Genomic DNA, 17,949 nt, shown 5'->3' with positions numbered 1-17,949 from the left:
CTGCTTATATAATTTTACCATCTGTACACCAATATAAGCTGGGAATGTGCGTGTCCGTGGATGGGGCTGTGTCGGTGTAGTAATGTGGGCTGGTGTGGCTACAGTGCCAGGGCTGATTCTTAGTCCCAGTCCGCCCCTGCATTACTGTGATGATTAGGGTTGGGGTTGGGTTAGACGTTAATACAATTCAATTTAATGGGTAGTTTAATAAATATTATGAAAAATACTCGGTATATCACTGTTTTTACATTACAGTATACCCTGCTGAAAAATCCAGTTTAAACCAGCCTAAGCTGGTTGGCTGGTTTTAGCTGGTCGACCAGGCTGGTTTTAGAGGGGTTTTGGCCACTTCCAGGATGGTTTCCATTATAATGACTGGTTTAGGGTTGAGTGGACTTTAATAAAATAAAATTTGTATGTAATTCAATTAAACATATACATTTATCGGTCAATTCTCGGTAACTTTTTTAGCCGCATCTGTCAAATACATCTGTATCCCTTTTAGCAATAACCGTCACTGACCGCTAACAGCCGCTGTCGAGCTCGTGCGTGAGCTCTGACGTCACCGGATCACGCACAACTAGCGCGTGTGCGCGGAATGATAGAAGAGCTAAACACGCTTCTGTACGGAGGGAATTATGAAATCAAACAGTTTTCCAGCACAGTGATTAGAAAATCGTCATTCCCTTATCCAAATACCTTTATGAAGTAACCGAGTCATAGGAAACAGACGCTCGAAAATCAGCTTCGAAAAATAAACAGGCCCAGGACTGATTGAGATCCAGCCCAGCATGGACGGTACATACAACTTTAAATATGCTACATTTAACGCGTTTTCACGATGTTAAGCGGTATATTAACCTTGCTTTTGAAGCACGGCTGTTGTAACGGCAGCCGAAATGTTCAATTTTAGCACGCCGAGTTCGCTCTGAATTGCAAATCATGTTGAAACAGGAATAAGGTCCACCTCTGTGTTATGATGCATGTGTAGGTCGTCAGATGTTGTGCTCAGCTTGCTGGACACACTCCTGATCCTCAGATCTCCCTCAAATACATGGATCTTTTTAGTTTTTCGAGCGCATTTTGTTGTGTGTTAGCTGTATGAGTCTGTAGAGCTTCACATCAGTGGTGGTTAACACTGAAAGGGGGGTTTTAATGTGGTCTTCGTGTTGGACATACAGTGTGAATTTGTCTTCTGATGCAGGACATGGGGACGGTCAGAGCCGCTGGTGTCTGTCCCAGGTCAAAGGAGCCGTGGATGATGATGTAGCTGAAGGTAAGACCCTGCTTAATCAGGAAATACCACAATAAATGCACACTCCCTGAATACCACAGTTATTGCTGTGAAATCACCGTCAGCTAAAACTGCTGCTCAAACCATGAACTGAGTTAAAGTTGGCTTTTATATTCGCACATTTTGGACTTTCTCCTTATTATCATTTGAGAAAACTATTCTTTGCCAATTCTAAATAGTGGAGCCATATTAGCAGCCAATGACTATCAAAATATGACATTGTTTACAGTCAATTTAATAGTGCTAATGTTGTTTTGAAGTCATTCATACATGAGATTTTAGACCAAATATTCAAAGTAACATAGTAAACAAGCTATATATAATATACAAGTCGTCACTGAAGCGGAGTGCGAATTTAAAACCAACTTCACCTCACTAAGACAGGAACTATAGTTTGTATTTTAGCATTTAAGCTAATGTTGGTTTTATATTCACACATTTTGGACTTTCTCCTTATTATCATTTGAGAAAACTATTCTTTGCCAATTCTAAATAGTGAAGTCATATTAGCAGCCAATGACTATCAAAATATGACATTGTTTACAGTCAGTTTAATAGTGCTAATGTTGTTTTGAAGTCATTCATACATGAGATTTTAGACCAAATATTCAAAGTAACATGGTAAACAAGCTATATATAATATACAAGTCGTCACTGAAGCGGAGTGCGAATTTAAAACCAACTTCACCTCACTAATACAGTAACTATAGTTTGTATTTTAGCTTTTAAGCTAATGTTGGTTTTATATTCGCACATTTTGGACTTTCTCCTTATTATCATTTGAGAAAACTATTCTTTGCCAATTCTAAATAGTGGAGCCATATTAGCAGCCAATGACTATCAAAATATGACATTGTTTACAGTCAATTTAATAGTGCTAATGTTGTTTTGAAGTCATTCATACATGAGATTTTAGACCAAATATTCTAAGTAACATAGTAAACAAGCTATATATAATATACAAGTCGTCACTGAAGCGGAGTGCGAATTTAAAACCAACATCACCTCACTAATACAGTAACTATAGTTTGTATTTTAGCATTTAAGCTAATGTTGGTTTTATATTCACACATTTTGGACTTTCTCCTTACTATAATTTGAGAAAACTATTCTTTGCCAATTCTAAATAGTGAAGTCATATTAGCAGCCAATGACTATCAAAATATGACATTGTTTACAGTCAGTTTAATAGTGCTAATGTTGTTTTGAAGTCATTCATACATGAGATTTTAGACCAAATATTCAAAGTAACATGGTAAACAAGCTATATATAATATACAAGTCGTCACTGAAGCGGAATGCGAATTTAAAACCAACTTCACCTCACTAAGACAGTAACTATAGTTTGTATTTTAGCATTTAAGCTAATGTTGGTTTTATATTCACACATTTGTTCAGGGACAACTTGTGACACAGTCACTATATTGTTTACTAAGCTGCTTTGAATATTCGGTCAGAAATACCATGCAAGTAGGAATACAAAACAACATTAGCCCTATTTATTTAACTGAACCATGTTATACTTTGATAGTGTTTGGCTGCTAATAAGGAGAAAGTCCAAATGTGCGAATGTAAAACCAACTTTACCTCAGTAGTTATTTTTGTGAAATCATCGTCAACTAAAACTTGAGCTTAAAACACGAGTAATGATTCCTTGTATTATCTTAGCATTCGTTTTCACATTGAGGCAAAGTTGGTTTTATATTCACACAATCAGATTTTGTCCTTAATATAATTTAAGAAAAGCATTATTTGCAAATTTCTTCAAAGTATGACATTGTTCACAGTCAATTTAATACTGCTAATGTCTCTTGAAGCCATTCTTATATGAGACTTTAGACAGAATATTTCAAGTAGCATGGTGAACAATAGCTATATATAATATACAAGTCGTCACTGAAGGAAAGTGCGAATATAAAACATAAGTAATTTTTGCTTGTATTATTTTACCATTTTAAGGTAACGTTGGTTTAATATTCATAAATTTGTTCAGTGACAACTTGTGACAGTGCCTATATTGTTTACTAAGCTGCTTTGAATATTCAGTCAGGAATACCATGCAAGTATGAATTCAAAACAACATGAGCACCATTTATTTGACTGAACAATGTTGTACTTTGATAGTCATTGGCTGCTAATAAGAAGAAAGTCCAAATGTGCGAATAAAAAAACAACTTTACCTTAATAGTTATTTCTGTAAAATCATTCTCAACTAAAACTGGAGCTCAAAGCACGAGTAATGATTCCTGCTGAGGTAAATTTAGTTTTATATTTGCATATATGAACCTTCACTTTTTTAATATAATTTCAGAAAAAGTGTTCTTTGCTAATTCTAGATAGGGAGATCGTGTTAGTAGTCAATGACTATCAACGTACCACATTTTTCACAGAAAAAGTGTTCTTTGCTAATACTAGATAGGGAAATCGTATTAGCAGTCAATGACTATCAACGTACATTTTTCACAGTCAGCATAATAGCGCTAATGTTGTTTTGAAGCCATACTTGCATGCTATTTCTGCACTGTTTATTTGACTGAGAACAATGTTATACTTTAATAGTCATTGGCTGCTGATGAGGAGAAATCCAAGTGTTCGAATCTAAAATCAACTTTACCACAATAGATTTTTCTGTAAAATCATCCACAACTAAAACTGGAGCTGAAAACTCTAAAACTGAACCCATGCCTTTTTACTCAAAGGTGAAGACCACACTCAGTGTTTCTGCTGCACAACTCCCCTTACTGTAAAACACATTTTACTGGACTGTCCTGCTTTTAATGATTACAGAAGGCTTTTTTTATGAAATGTACTCTATGGACATTTTTCACAAAGTGACACTATAGGAAAAATCTTATTTAATTTATGTATTAATGTATTGGTTGTTTTTAATTGTAAATTTATTATTGAAATGTTATTGCCATGAAAGTAGCCTTGGTAGCTGACATGACTTTAAATCAAAATACTTTACATATTCACACATTCACACGTTGAGACTTTTTCCTTAATAATATAATTTCAGAAAAGTATAGTTTGCAAATTTTAAATAGGGGAATCATTTTAGCAGTCAATGACTTTTAAAGTTCGACTTTCATGATTATTTTATTTTTAATGACTTTTGACTTTGTTCACAGTCGATTAAATAGTGCTAATGTTGTTTTGAAGTGATACTTGCATGCGATTTCTGACCGAATAGTCAAAGTAGCATAGTAAACAATATAGAGACACACATTGTCATTTTTAAAAAATGAACAAATGCGCAAATATTAAACCAACTTTACCTCGGTAAAATATGAGTAATGATTTATTTTGTAAAGTTGCTACAGTGCCTATATTGTTGACCATGCTGCTTTGAATATTCGGTCAGAAATATCTTGCAAGTATGAATACAAAAAAACATTAGCATTATTTAATTGACTGTGAACTAGGGATGCCACGGTTCCCAATATAATATTGAACCGTACGGTTCGACCTCCACGGTTCAATACGCGCTTGTGAATTGCTGTTTTCTCGGTTTTGTGTTTAAATAATATGTGTAAGTTTTATATCTCCCCGATCTGACTGTGTGTGCCTGTAAGTCCATAAGCTGAGAAAAGGAAACTCTTTCCCGCGAGTAAATATCCAATCATATGCTCTAAAGTTAGGGGGCGCTTGACCATCATTCCACACTTTAACATGGCGAGTGGCGGTAAAGTGAGGTTGAGGCAACAGTTCAAGGAAGCGCCGGCGAAGTGAGGCAACAGTACGAGACAGTACCGACGTCTTTCAAATCTGCAGTGTGAAGACATTTAGATTTTGCCGGTTAGCATAATACCAACAAAAGAAAAAAACTGTGAATAAAAAATAACTGTTTGCAAGCATTGTTTTACACGTATAACCATGACTGCACATCTGCAGCTCCATCACCCAGCAATATCACTGTCTGAAGGCAGGATAGCAGAGAAGGTAATAAAGTCCTCCAAATAGCAACAATCCCTCGCTGAATCTTTCAAGCAAACATACCCAACTGGTTCCGAGAGACAAATAAAATAATAAAGGCAGTGCGGGTGTTTATTGCTAAAGATTTGCAGCCGTTTTCGGTGATTGGAGATGTGGGCTTTTGTCATCTTATAAAAGCACTTGATCCGCATTACAGACTACAGTCTCGGATTTTTTCAGCACCGAGATAATTAAGATGGTTTATTTATGTTTACTTAAGTACAAATATGTTTATTTAAAATGACCAATTTATCTTTATTACTTTCACATGTATGTTTATTTTCAAAGTGCAGGATTTTATGTGTTCCCCAGTTTGTACATGGGTTACAAGAAGCGGTAAGATTTCAGTGTTAATTCTTTTATACAATACACTAGGAACTACTGTACTTTTCTTGGCTTTTCAGTAAAACAAAATAAGTATTGCAATAAAAAATATATATTTTTTTTTTTCCTTAACCTCTTACTGTTCCTATTGCCTATAGAATAAAATAAAAAAAGCATGTGTCAAGCCATGAGAACCGAACCAAACCGAAAACTGTTAAAAATTATGTATTAGGTATGTATTGAACCGTGGGCTAACTCTTTTGTTTCATACCTACTGTGAACAATGTTGTACTTTGATAGTCATTAGCCCCTTTCACACAGTGATACCGGTAAATTTCTGGAAAATTTCCGGAACGACTTTACCGGTATATTGAAAAAAGCGCTGTTCACACAGGCGAGGACGTTACGGAAATTTTCCGGAAAAGAGCATTCACACATCCATTCCAAAATACCGGTAAATTCTGACATCCTTCACCACAAATGAGCTCTAAACGGCTGCGCTTGTGTTTGTAAACATTTGACTAAATTACAAACTCTGTGGATGATCAATTTTGTGAACAACTTTCGCAGGATCACTTTCGCATGTCGAGATGTTCATAATATGTGCGTGTGCAGGCGCTCACAGGCTGTTTCACAGGCACACGCAAAGCTTGAAGGTAAACGAACAACGGCTTATCATAAGCATCTCATCGATGATTATTTACACAGTTGGCATTAAGAAGAACATATAAACGTGATCTGACTAACTTCTAGCATCTAAATGTGTCTGGAAAAATATTCAAAGGCTTTTATTCTCATAAACCGTGCGGACGTAAATGCGTCTGACTGTTGTGATTGGCTAAAGCAAACGTCTCACCTCAGCACGTTCTACACGTGCACGCGCTTATTACGGCAATCTTCCTTCTGCATTCACACAGCGCAGCATTCCGGCAAATTACCGGTAATGTTACAACTTCTTTCCGGAAAATAGCCAGAACGAATTTTCCGGTATTTTCAAAAAGGACCTGTTCACACATAAAACCTTTCCGGAAAATTGCCGGCAATTTTCCGGAAAGGTCTGTATGTGTGAAAGGGGCTACTGACTGCTAATAAGGAGAAAGTTGGTATGTTTTATATTTTGGCTACAATTGTTATAAAATTATTTTTGGCTACAAGTATTGAATTGTTCATATGTAATCTCTCGTTTACTAAATATATTATCAGCTATTAAATGCTCACAGTCAAATAACAGAAGAACTGGGATAACAGTTCATAGTTTAGAAAATCACCATCATATGCGATTAACTTGATGCTCAAAAATGAAAGTTGTAGGTAGCAATTTCATTGTTTAAGCAATAGGTAGTGACAACCAGCCATTAAAAATATGCCACTGAATAATTCTTTGAAAATAATCTATCCAGCAATGAAACATGAAGGTTTATAAGTAAATAACTGAATCACTTATTGAAAATGAGACAAATATATATGAGGTGTACAAATTACAATGGTTGATTTCTACATTCAGCGTTATCAGCAACATTAGTAGTGACAGACGATTTTTCACAGTACTAAATTTATTTTTATTTAGCTGTGTTGTCTTCACGTGTACACAGCTGCTGCGCTCGTGCATCCAGGTTAATCATGAACAACTCAACATTATTTAAACTCAACTCGCATGCGCTTGTTGCACTATGGCGGTCTGATTATGTTTTAATCAAGGTTTATATGCATCAAATACATAACATCTGTGCCAAACATTTTAACTGACGAACATATTAACAATAATACAACCGTATAGCCGAATTAAATGTATGCATTGGCATGTTACAGCCCTAATGAGTATGATTATGTGAAACTCCATAAAGATACTTATTGCAATGATTTCGGGTATCTACTTAGCGATGCACGCACACATAAATGCTCAATCCTTAAATGTTCTGCTGATTTGGACTCTATAATACCTGTTTTATAACTTTAAACTATCAACAACCACCGCTGAGCTATATTCCATCGATCTTTCTTCCCGCTCCGTGGTGGATTTTGGCATAGTCCATTTCACGTGAGATGGCGGGGGTGAGTGGAAGGAACCAAGTCGCGTAGGGAATATTTTCTACAGAAATAATTAAAGATTTCTTATGTGGCCCGGTACCAATTGTTCCACGGACCGGGACCGGTCCGCGGCCTGGTGGTTGGGGACCACTGCGGTACACCACTAGTTAACAAGTACAGCTTGGCATTTTAATAATACATTAGTTAATGTTGAACTTTTTTTAATAAATGCTTTATAAGATTATTTATGCTTAGGTAATGTTAGTAAATGCATTAACTAATGGACCATTCTAAAGTGTTACCAATAATGTAATTAGGCTCTAGTTAGTGTTTCATTTGTGCTTTGACTCCGAATTCCATCTGTTTGCATCAAAAATATGTTTCATTTGTGTTTACTTGAGATTAAATTGTGCATGTGTTGTAAGCAAAGGATTTGTTCTCTGCATTGAGTCAGATCATGGCACAGCCCAGCACAGCACTGCTGCCCGTCACAATTATACGACAGAGAAAGAAAGAGAGATAGATTGTTATTCTTAGTGAACGGCGGGATGGGGGTTTGTTGGATGGCACTGTGTGTGCAGATGCCCGAGATGCTTTTAATGCCAGGCTCCGCATGTTCCCGCCCACACGCGCACAAATACAAGCAGTCGCTTATCTCCTCAGAAACATTCAGCCAAACAATATGGTCTCATAGTTGTGCTTTTCAATAATTCATGATTGTGTGTGTATATGTATGTGTGTGTCGCAGCTGACATCATCTCTGCGGTGGAGTTCAATCATTCTGGGGAGCTTTTGGCCACAGGAGACCGAGGTGGAAGAATAGTGATCTTCCAGCAAGAGCAAGAGGTGAGATGGATTACAGTTCATTAAGCACAACAATTAAGGCGTGGAGAAAAAATCGGCTGTTCATACTTGATAATGTTTTTTTTTTTAATGCAAAAGCAGACAAATAAAGCATATTCTACATATGCAGTATTGGCACCTCTTTGTGTTTAGTGTAGGGCTGTCCACACTATTTGTTGTGTGATGTGTTGCACCAAAAGTAATAGGGGTATGTTATAATATTGACATTTTAGGATAAATTTATGCCACTCATTATGTAATGACAGTATGGCTACTAGGGTTGTCACGATTCTGGTATTCGGTACCAATAAATGTTGAAGTTTTAAAAACGTCCATTTCCCACTACCATTTGAGCGCTGTTGAGTAGTTCTTAAACAGCGCTGATTTGCCATTGTGTTCACATGCTCAACAGAAATGTTCTTGATTGGCCCTGAAGGTCATCAGTTCACCGAACTCACCACTGTTTGAGTGTAACTACAGATAAAGGGACACTGAAGCATTTTAAAGTCACGTCTTTTAGCTGGTGTTTCTGTAGGCTGACATTCGAGCGACCCACTGATGAATCCTGGAAATTAAAACGCTCCAGTTTCCCTGTAACTGTGGTTACACTTAGTAAACAGCAGTGAGTTTAGTAAATTTGATGACCCTCACGGCCAATGTCATTCAATTAGTCATTTCTGTTGAGCACTTGAACACAATGACCAATCAACGCTGTTTAAGAACGCGCTCAAATGTTGGTTGGAAATGGATGTGTTTGAAATTTCAGTATCGACTAGTACCGAATTGCAGTTAAGAGAGTCAGGACCTCGGTTTAACATCTCATTCGAAAGACGGCACTCACTGAGCACTATAGAGTCCCCATCAATATACTGGGGCGGTAGGACCCACACAGACAGCAAGTTGAGCGCCCCCTGCTGCCTTCATTAACACCACTTCCAGCAGAGAGTAAACAATAAATATTCTCTCAAATATTTCAAATCTTCCTGTTAGCGAAGACATAAATAGACAAATTCGTTCATAGATATTCAGTAGCCAAAGATACTGATATATAAAATACCGTACAGTTTGTTTTTATTATCCGTACAGTTGGCCTGTGGCCTCTTTTGTATTTTGTTAGGCTTCCAAATGATGGTCACGTAGTCCCCTGGAAAGGTTTGCCAACTCTTTCATTGCTTTTTTTGTTGTTCCAAATAATATTATGATGTCAGTTCATCATATTGCAAATTGAATTCAAAGCTCAGGTAACTGGAAAACTGTATCGTGACAACCCTAATTGTCATGTCATAATTACATTTAAAACTTCAATAGGGTATATGCCGAGCTAGTGCTGTTCCCATGCTGATACACTTCCGGTGACCTGTTATTGTGAACTTTTTATCATTTTATACGGTTCCTTATACAGCATCGATGTTGTAATGTCATTAAAATACATTCAGTTAAATAAACTTTAGCATTTATTTAGTTGCTCAAGCGTAAAACGAGACAAAAAGCCGTTTACTCGCACGCGCCCATCAGAATCGGCAGGCTAACGCAGAAGCTCCATGGAATATACTGTGGTAAAATAAATGCTCATATAATAAAGACATGGCGGGGGAAATGTAATTTAATGCAGTGCTTCTTGTACAATCTGAGACCCACTTTAAATCGGATATCACTCAGCAAGTGGAGATCGCTGATTTTTTTAAAGAAAACAGACCTTAAACGCACCGGATTTTGCATTGACATTCAATTCGCCGGAAGCGCTTAACCCAGGTTAATGGCAAAATTAAAAGTCCTATTAGCATGCTTCAGTATACACCCCATTGAGATATTAAGATTAAGCTTTAAATGTCTGTTATAATATTAAATTAAGTCATCACTCTAAAAATATGATCTTTTTGGTAATACAGCCTATAAATGTATAATTAAGCTACAGCAGACCACACACGGATGTCCGCGACTCACCTATATTTTCACTTCGACAAGCAGGAGGGAAGGCTTTTTTACACAACTAAATATGCTCTTTTGAGAGACATATCTGAAGTCAATTTGTGTTTTTGCCCAAAGAAACTTATATTTTTGGTAGCATGAAGTTGCTAGGCAACAGAGGCAGGCAATCTTTAAAGTCACAGGGAAAAGCAGCAGACACTGAAATGCATCTGGTCATTTTGATCGCAATGCTAGTTCGAGGGAGAAATAAAAAACTCTTGTGTTTTTGTAATTTTAATAAAATTACAATGTTAGAAGGTAATATACACATATTTAGTACAAGTGAGGGAATTATAGATGTGTGATTTATTTCAACAAACTTGATTAAATTAAGGGCCCTAACATACACAGGGCGCAATGTCAATGTGGCGCAAGACGTGATGCAATAGTTTTTTTTTATTTTCAGCTTGGCGCAAGAGTCGTTTTGAGGCGTTTCGCCACGCTGTTTAAATAGCAAATGCATTTACGCTCATATGTGCGTCCATAGGCGTTCTGGTCTAAAAAGAGAGGCGTTCTGAGGCGCACTGCTGGTGCGTTGCTATTTTGAGAATCTATAATAGATTTTTCAATAGACCTAAACAAACCTGGTCTAAAGTCCAGCACAGAGTTGCTCATAGTACGCAAATATCTTTATATATGAAAAATTATTAAAATATTAAGGATGTGTATATATAGGATATAATAAGAATATATAGGATATAAATATAAAGGATCAAAATATTACAAAACATATTTTCTAGCCTACATAAATGTGAAAAATCACTGCTTTTATCCCTTCATCTCGGGAGGCTTTTTCAGTTCATTCATAACAATTTGCTTTTGTATAATGATATTATTATTAGCAGTATTATTTATTATATGCATATTTATATTTGTTTTATTAAAACAAGCTTAGATTTGCCCACTTGCAGGTTTTAGACCATATGGGGCACAGCATGTGTTTTAGGATATAACTCAGGTTCGTTATTATTGTTCATTTATTCGTTTGCTGGAAATTAGAACTGAATTTAGAAAAAGTTTACAAACAAATATTTGCGCTTAACAAACGCAATTAGTTATTTATAGGCTAATCGATGTCTGTGCGTAAAGGTTTCCCTATCCTTGAGAGCGAAAGTGAAAGTAGATCGATTATCTCTTATTCTCGCGCAGTAGATGCTCTGTTTAACAGTTTTCTTGCTAGTAAAATGCTCAGTTTTTCCACTTACACTTACTTTACGTCCTGTAAATAGCAAATGTGATTATGGCACGACGCAACTGGCTCTTAAAGGAAATGGGAGATGAGACTCTGATTGGTTTATTCTCAAAACACACCTATAACTCATTAAGAAAATAAACTCCACCCTTTTAGATCATGTGCCACGGCGCAAAAAATTAAAAACAGTCAAAATGACTGCCTCTGTTGTTTTAGTGTTTTAAAAAGTGGAATAAAAGCTACAGCGAGGAAAGCCAGATTTATTATGGTTAATATGTGAAGCTCGTTTAAAAAAAATACAACTGAATTTTATCAGTTCTTAAATCTGTTTAAGAAAGTGATCACAACTATGATTTTAATCTGTTATTAGGCATTAACATAAAAATTAACATAAGTGTACGCAGAGTTGTCAAGATGTCTATCTGATTTCTTTTGTCTTTGCCATGATGACAATAAATAATATTTTACTAGATATTTTTCAAGACACTAGTATACAGCTTAAAGTGTATTTTAAAGGCGGAACAAGGGTATTTAGTCAAGTTAGAGTAATTGGGTAAATCACTGTATTTCAGATTAGATATTACACTGAGGTCCTGACTCTCTGTGGTCATTAGAAATCACATGGCACTTGTAAAGAATAGGAGTGTAAACCCTCTATTAGAGTTGGGCCGATAGACAATGCCATCGTCCATCGCTGTTGGCCAATAGACAACACGATGCTGAGCTGGCATCGCCGATCCTCTGCCCCCGTCGCAAACTTGCTTGCGAAAAATACACACTCAGGCCCCGTTTACACTAATATGTCTTGGTGTTAAAATATCATTTTGGATTGAAAATGATCCACATCCACAACGTGTTTTACCTAGCGTTTCTGAACAGCCCTCCATCCGATGAAAACTCACATCACGTGACCACACACACACTGTCATGCACTCCTCTGAGCTCCAGAGAGCAGTGCACGTCGGACAGTTAAGCAAGGATGTACCGCTGGCTCGCGTCTCACTGTAGTTGTTAAACGTGATATTCAGACATCCCAAGTCTCCCAGGAAGTATGCATTTGTGGGACTCATAATGCCCGCAAACGAGTGATAATCTCCCGAAAATCTCACGTCTCCCTCCTGGTCCTCAAATAAGCCACGCACACTTCTAATTCCTGAATCCCTCCTTGCTCTTCAGACACGTCGCACGCACTTTATCAAACAGCCCACCCTCCAGGCTTTTTTACATGTTGACGATGCCATCGCCCATCGCGAGGTTTCACATTAGACATCGTACAATGCCAAATTGGTCCACATTGCCCTCACCTCTATCGCTGTCTGTCCACTCCACAAATAGCTGGTGTGTGGTGAGCACTGGCACTGTTGTCCACTGGCTGCCGTCGCATCATCCAAGTTCGTGCTGCACACTGGTGGTATTGTGGAGAGACTCTCTCTTAAGATTGTGAAGCGCTTAGGGTGTATGGCCATACACCATAAATGCGCTTTATAAATATACATTACTTGCACTGTATAACATATAATGTTATATTGCCAATAATATAAGTTTTATTCTAGCCTAAACAAAACAAGTAAGCCTTTCTCTAGAGTAATAAATATTATAAGAAATACTGTGAAAAATGCTTTGCTCGAGGTCAAATCACTTTGTTGTAAATGTTGATAAATTGCTGACATCATTGATGATGTGCAAAAAGTAAAAAAGTAAACGTGACATCTGTGTCTTGTTCCAGAATAAGAGCCTGCCGCAGTGTCGTGCCGAATACAATGTCTACAGCACTTTCCAGAGTCACGAGCCGGAGTTCGACTATCTGAAGAGTCTGGAAATCGAGGAAAAGATCAATAAGATCCGCTGGCTTCCTCAGAAAAATGCTGCACACTTCCTTTTGTCCACAAACGGTGAGCTGACGCACATTATTTAAATTAATCATTCATTCTTTTATTTATTTATTTTTAATTAAATGTTTTTTTTATCATCCAGCTATGCATTAATCATAACCTTTTTGTCATTGATTCAAACACACAAAGTCTTAATTATAACTGATTATGATTAGTATATTATAGCATTGATCTCAGCTGTGCACAAGTCATTTACAATTATAAAAGCGCTTTAGTTTTTTTTTCAAGCAAGATTATTTTGCCCGAGTTGCTTATGATCAAATAGTCAAAGTAGTGTAATAACTGTTTATAGTTCAGATATAAACACTGATTTATAGAGCGAAGATTAAATTTACAGTTTGAAAGTAATGTGATGTTTTTAATGAATGTTAAAGCAATTAAATTATTATTAAATTCTTAATGCGGATTCTTGAAGTAATGAAACATGAAGTGTTATAAATGAGTTATTGGATTATTGATTTTAAATTAGATTTTCATTATTATACTATTAAAATGTGCATGTTTTATCGCTTTTAAAATCAATAATAAAAATATAATTTATGTATTTATTTAGATAATTAATTTTATTTTTATTTATTTATGTATTTATGATATGCATTATGCAGTTTTTAAATCGACTGCAGCAAATGAAATCGTCCGAAATTCTTGTTTATTACATATTTATTTTAGGATTTAATCAGAATCATGGGAGGAAAAAATTATTAAATAGTTCTCAATTTATTCAGAATCATGCATCTCTGGTTAATTATATTTTATACATTTTAATATTTGCTTAAATTTTAAAATTCTTAAGTTTCAAAAATGCACATTAACACATTCATATGCCTGTTATCTTTGGATTATCCCCTCTTGCAGATAAAACCATCAAGCTCTGGAAAATCAGTGAACGGGACAAGAGGCCGGAGGGCTATAACCTCAAAGAAGAGGACGGCCGCTACAGACATCCATCATCTCTCACAACACTACGGGTGTGTGTGTGTCTTATATTCCTCACATTGTGTGGTCCAAATGTCCCCACAAGTATAACAATACTAGTTATTTTGACTTGAATTTTGATATTTTTGGTACTCATGAGGACAACTGCTCTTAAATCGCACAAAAAATTAAGTCTTTTGAAAATGTATAAATGCAGATTGTTCCTTTGAGGGTTGTTTAGAGGTAGACAAATTGATTAAAGTAACCAAAACTGAAGTGCTTCATAACATTTCATCATAGTTCTTCTAATACTGTTGAACAACACCCATTCATGTTTTAGAGCTTAAGCCAGGGGTGTCAAACTCAATCCCTTAAGGGCCGCAGCCCTGCACAGTTTAGTTCCAACCCTGCTCCAACACACTTACCTGCAGGTTTCAAACAACCCTGAAGGACTCAATTAGTTTGATCAGGTGTGTTTAATTAGGGTTGGAACTAAACTGTGCAGAGCTGCAGCCCTTTTGGAACTGAGTTTGACACCTGTGGCTTAAGCTTTTTCAATCCACGTAAAAAGTTGACAACTGTATACAGTCTGTACTGTATAAACATTAAGTCTAGTGAAAGTGCTGAATATAGTGAAAGATGCGTAAATGTGTGTGTGTACTGGTTACTCCCTCAGGATTACGCTAATGCATTGATTACACTGTACGAGTAACCGTGGTCTGCTCTGCACAGGTGCCAGTGTTCCAGCCGATGGATCTGATGGTGGAGGCGAGCCCACGGCGGGTTTATGCCAACGCTCACACCTACCATATCAACTCCATCTCTGTTAACAGCGACAACGAGACGTATCTGTCTGCCGATGACCTTCGTGTCAACCTGTGGCACCTGGACTACACCGACAGAAGCTTTAGTATCCTGCTTAAGCATTGTTGTTCATTTACACCGTGCATTGGCTTTTGAGAGATGAATAATGTTCTTAGAAGTCTCGTATGCTTGCCCGTGTTGCATTTATCTGATCGTGAATACACTAAAATCAAGAATGTTGTGAAATTTAATAACTCTCTCAATCATTACTTTAGTTTTAGTGTCGCGTGATCCTTCAGAAATCATTGTCAGATTTTTTTCCTCAAGAAAAAAAAATTGCACATTAGCTGCAAGAAAAATGCAGATAATTACACTATTACATTCACAAATAAACTACTTGGACATTTAACACAATGTTATGCATGTTAAAATATGATTAAATATTTGTATTTTTTTATTAACAAAGCATACAGGCTCCATTAACAATATAATTACATATCAATTTAACAACTCCCACCCCCTCCTCTACGGTCTCTTTAAACTGGTGTATACGATGAATAGAAGTTAACAGAAAAACAAAAGTTCAGTATCAAGAATGAAAAATCAATGGACTGCAATTATAAAAAAATAAGACAAGCATCCTGATCATTGGTTTGTGCAATAAACATGGAGACTGTCAGCGGCTGTAATCCAGATCTTTAATGTACACATTTGTACCAAGTTCCCTCGAGCCCAAAGTTTTACCAACCACCTGTACATGTCCAAAATATGTGGAGGAAGCCAGCGTTGTGCTAATAGTTTTTTGCAGAAGTTAAGCCAGTCAAACAGCTTTTTGTAGCTTGGTATGATTCAACGTAGAATATGAACACATATTTTAATAACATATGCATGTTTTAGACATATTGTAGTTCCCTTTATGAACAAAAAACTATTTAAAATTTCACTAAAGCAAACGAAAATGAAGAAATAAAAAGCAAATATTGTATAGTAAAATTCATTATTATAGATAATATTTATTTTAAATATCAATTCAATTCAATTCAATGATTAAATCACACTGAACTGAGCTAAACTGAACTGAACTTAAACACTAAAAACTGAACTACACTGTTCCAGTTACTGAACCACACTGTTCCAGTTACTATGACCATTTATGTGAAGCTGCTTTGACACAATCTACATTGTAAAAGCGCTATACAAATAAAGCTGAATTGAATTGAAAATATCAAGAAACAAACTTTTCAGACCCTTGTGGCTCATTTTATAATATTCAGTGGGAGATATTTTACTGTTGTTTACATACAACTGGCGTATGTATTCATGTTTTGAATTCTTTAAATATTATATTTTCATAATGATAATTATGGTAAACCTTTCATTTATGCGTCAGTATTACATTACTGTTTTAATAATTAGCTATAAACATGTATATTATTTTATCTACATGGTAAAAATATTGATTTTGTTGCTCAAGAAATATTTGTGACTGTTACAACTATTAAAATGAGTTCATCCTCAGGAAACCTTAATAAATCTTGTATAAACTTAATACACCAAATCTTAAATTTTTTAGGTGCTTTCACACCTTGACTTTTGTTTCGGACCCATGGTGTATTTACATTTACATTTAGTCATTTAGCAGACGCTTTTATCCAAAGCGACTTACAAATGAGGACAAGGAAGCAATTTACACAACTAAGAGCAACAATGAATAGGTGTTACAGGCAAGTTTCAGGTCTGTAAAGTCTAAGAAGGGAAGTATTAGTAGTATTAGTTTTTTTTTTTTTTTTGGTACAGTTAGTTTGATATTCAGAGAGGCAATTACAGATTAGGAAGTGTAGTGGAGAGTAAATAGTTGAGTTTTTAGTCGTTTCTTGAAAGTAGCGAGTGACTCTGCTGTTCTGATGCAGTTAGGGAGTTCATTCCACCAACTGGCCAGATTGAGCGTGAGCGTTCGCGAAAGTGAATTCTTCCCCCTTTGGGATGGAACCACGAGGCGACGTTCATTCACAGAATGCAAGTTTCCCCTGTTAGCTCAGTTTGTTTGGCATATGTGAATCCAGCATGCGTGCGCTGCTCCGCGACAAAATATCTGAAGCGAATTGATTGTAGTGAGAAAGCAAAACAATCCAACGAACTAAAGAACCAGGCTATATCACAGTATATTATGGTTATGTATTAGGGCTGTCAAATAATTAAAAAAACATAATTATTCACACTTTTTTTTGTAATTAATCATGATTAATCGCGAAACGCCATATTTATTACAGAAATAAAAGGACAGGCAATAAATGCCATTTGAATTTCAAAACAATCAATGCCAATAACAAACGAATGATTTCCATGTTGGATTCTAAGTGGACTACAGACGCACACACACACAATGTGCGCAGTACAGCGGACCTGGTGACCGAGGGAGGGATGGGATCCCTTCACATGCTTTAACCTGCTCATTTTGACAGCCCTAATATATATATACGGCTATATGAAGAGAGAATTATGAGTAGGTAGGAATATCATTCCTACCATTAATGTGCTCTTCATGTCGAATATGAAAGTGAAAACATGCTGAAATATTACCAAGTGCTGTTTATCCATTAGCAAAATTGACCGAAATTACCATCTGATATTTATTCCATATTTTAATCTTGTAATATTTTGTATTCGGCCTATTGATTTGTTAATTTCTGACACCTCTAAAGAAAGATCAGCAT

At 36.2% G+C, this 17,949-nt stretch overlaps 1 protein-coding gene across 1 annotated transcript in view; it reads left to right on the top strand.

Annotated features, from left to right (window-relative positions):
* Positions 1-587: 587 nt before the first annotated feature.
* The window catches only part of ppp2r2aa (protein phosphatase 2, regulatory subunit B, alpha a), a 37,367-nt gene continuing 20,005 nt past the window's right edge, over positions 588-17,949 (top strand). Inside the window, exons 1-6 of the mRNA XM_682011.11 lie at positions 588-798; positions 1,205-1,276; positions 8,370-8,467; positions 13,351-13,516; positions 14,372-14,484; positions 15,164-15,341. Of these exons, the coding sequence (XP_687103.5) occupies positions 792-798; positions 1,205-1,276; positions 8,370-8,467; positions 13,351-13,516; positions 14,372-14,484; positions 15,164-15,341 (634 nt within the window). The 5' untranslated portion in view covers positions 588-791. The remainder of the gene's footprint in view (positions 799-1,204; positions 1,277-8,369; positions 8,468-13,350; positions 13,517-14,371; positions 14,485-15,163; positions 15,342-17,949) is intronic.

The sequence above is a fragment of the Danio rerio genome, chromosome 8 (genome assembly GCF_049306965.1).
Source record: "Danio rerio strain Tuebingen ecotype United States chromosome 8, GRCz12tu, whole genome shotgun sequence".
Classification (NCBI taxonomy): domain Eukaryota; kingdom Metazoa; phylum Chordata; class Actinopteri; order Cypriniformes; family Danionidae; genus Danio; species Danio rerio.
The sequence above is the reverse complement of the archived record's forward strand: the minus strand, read 5'-3'. Positions and strand labels throughout refer to the sequence as shown.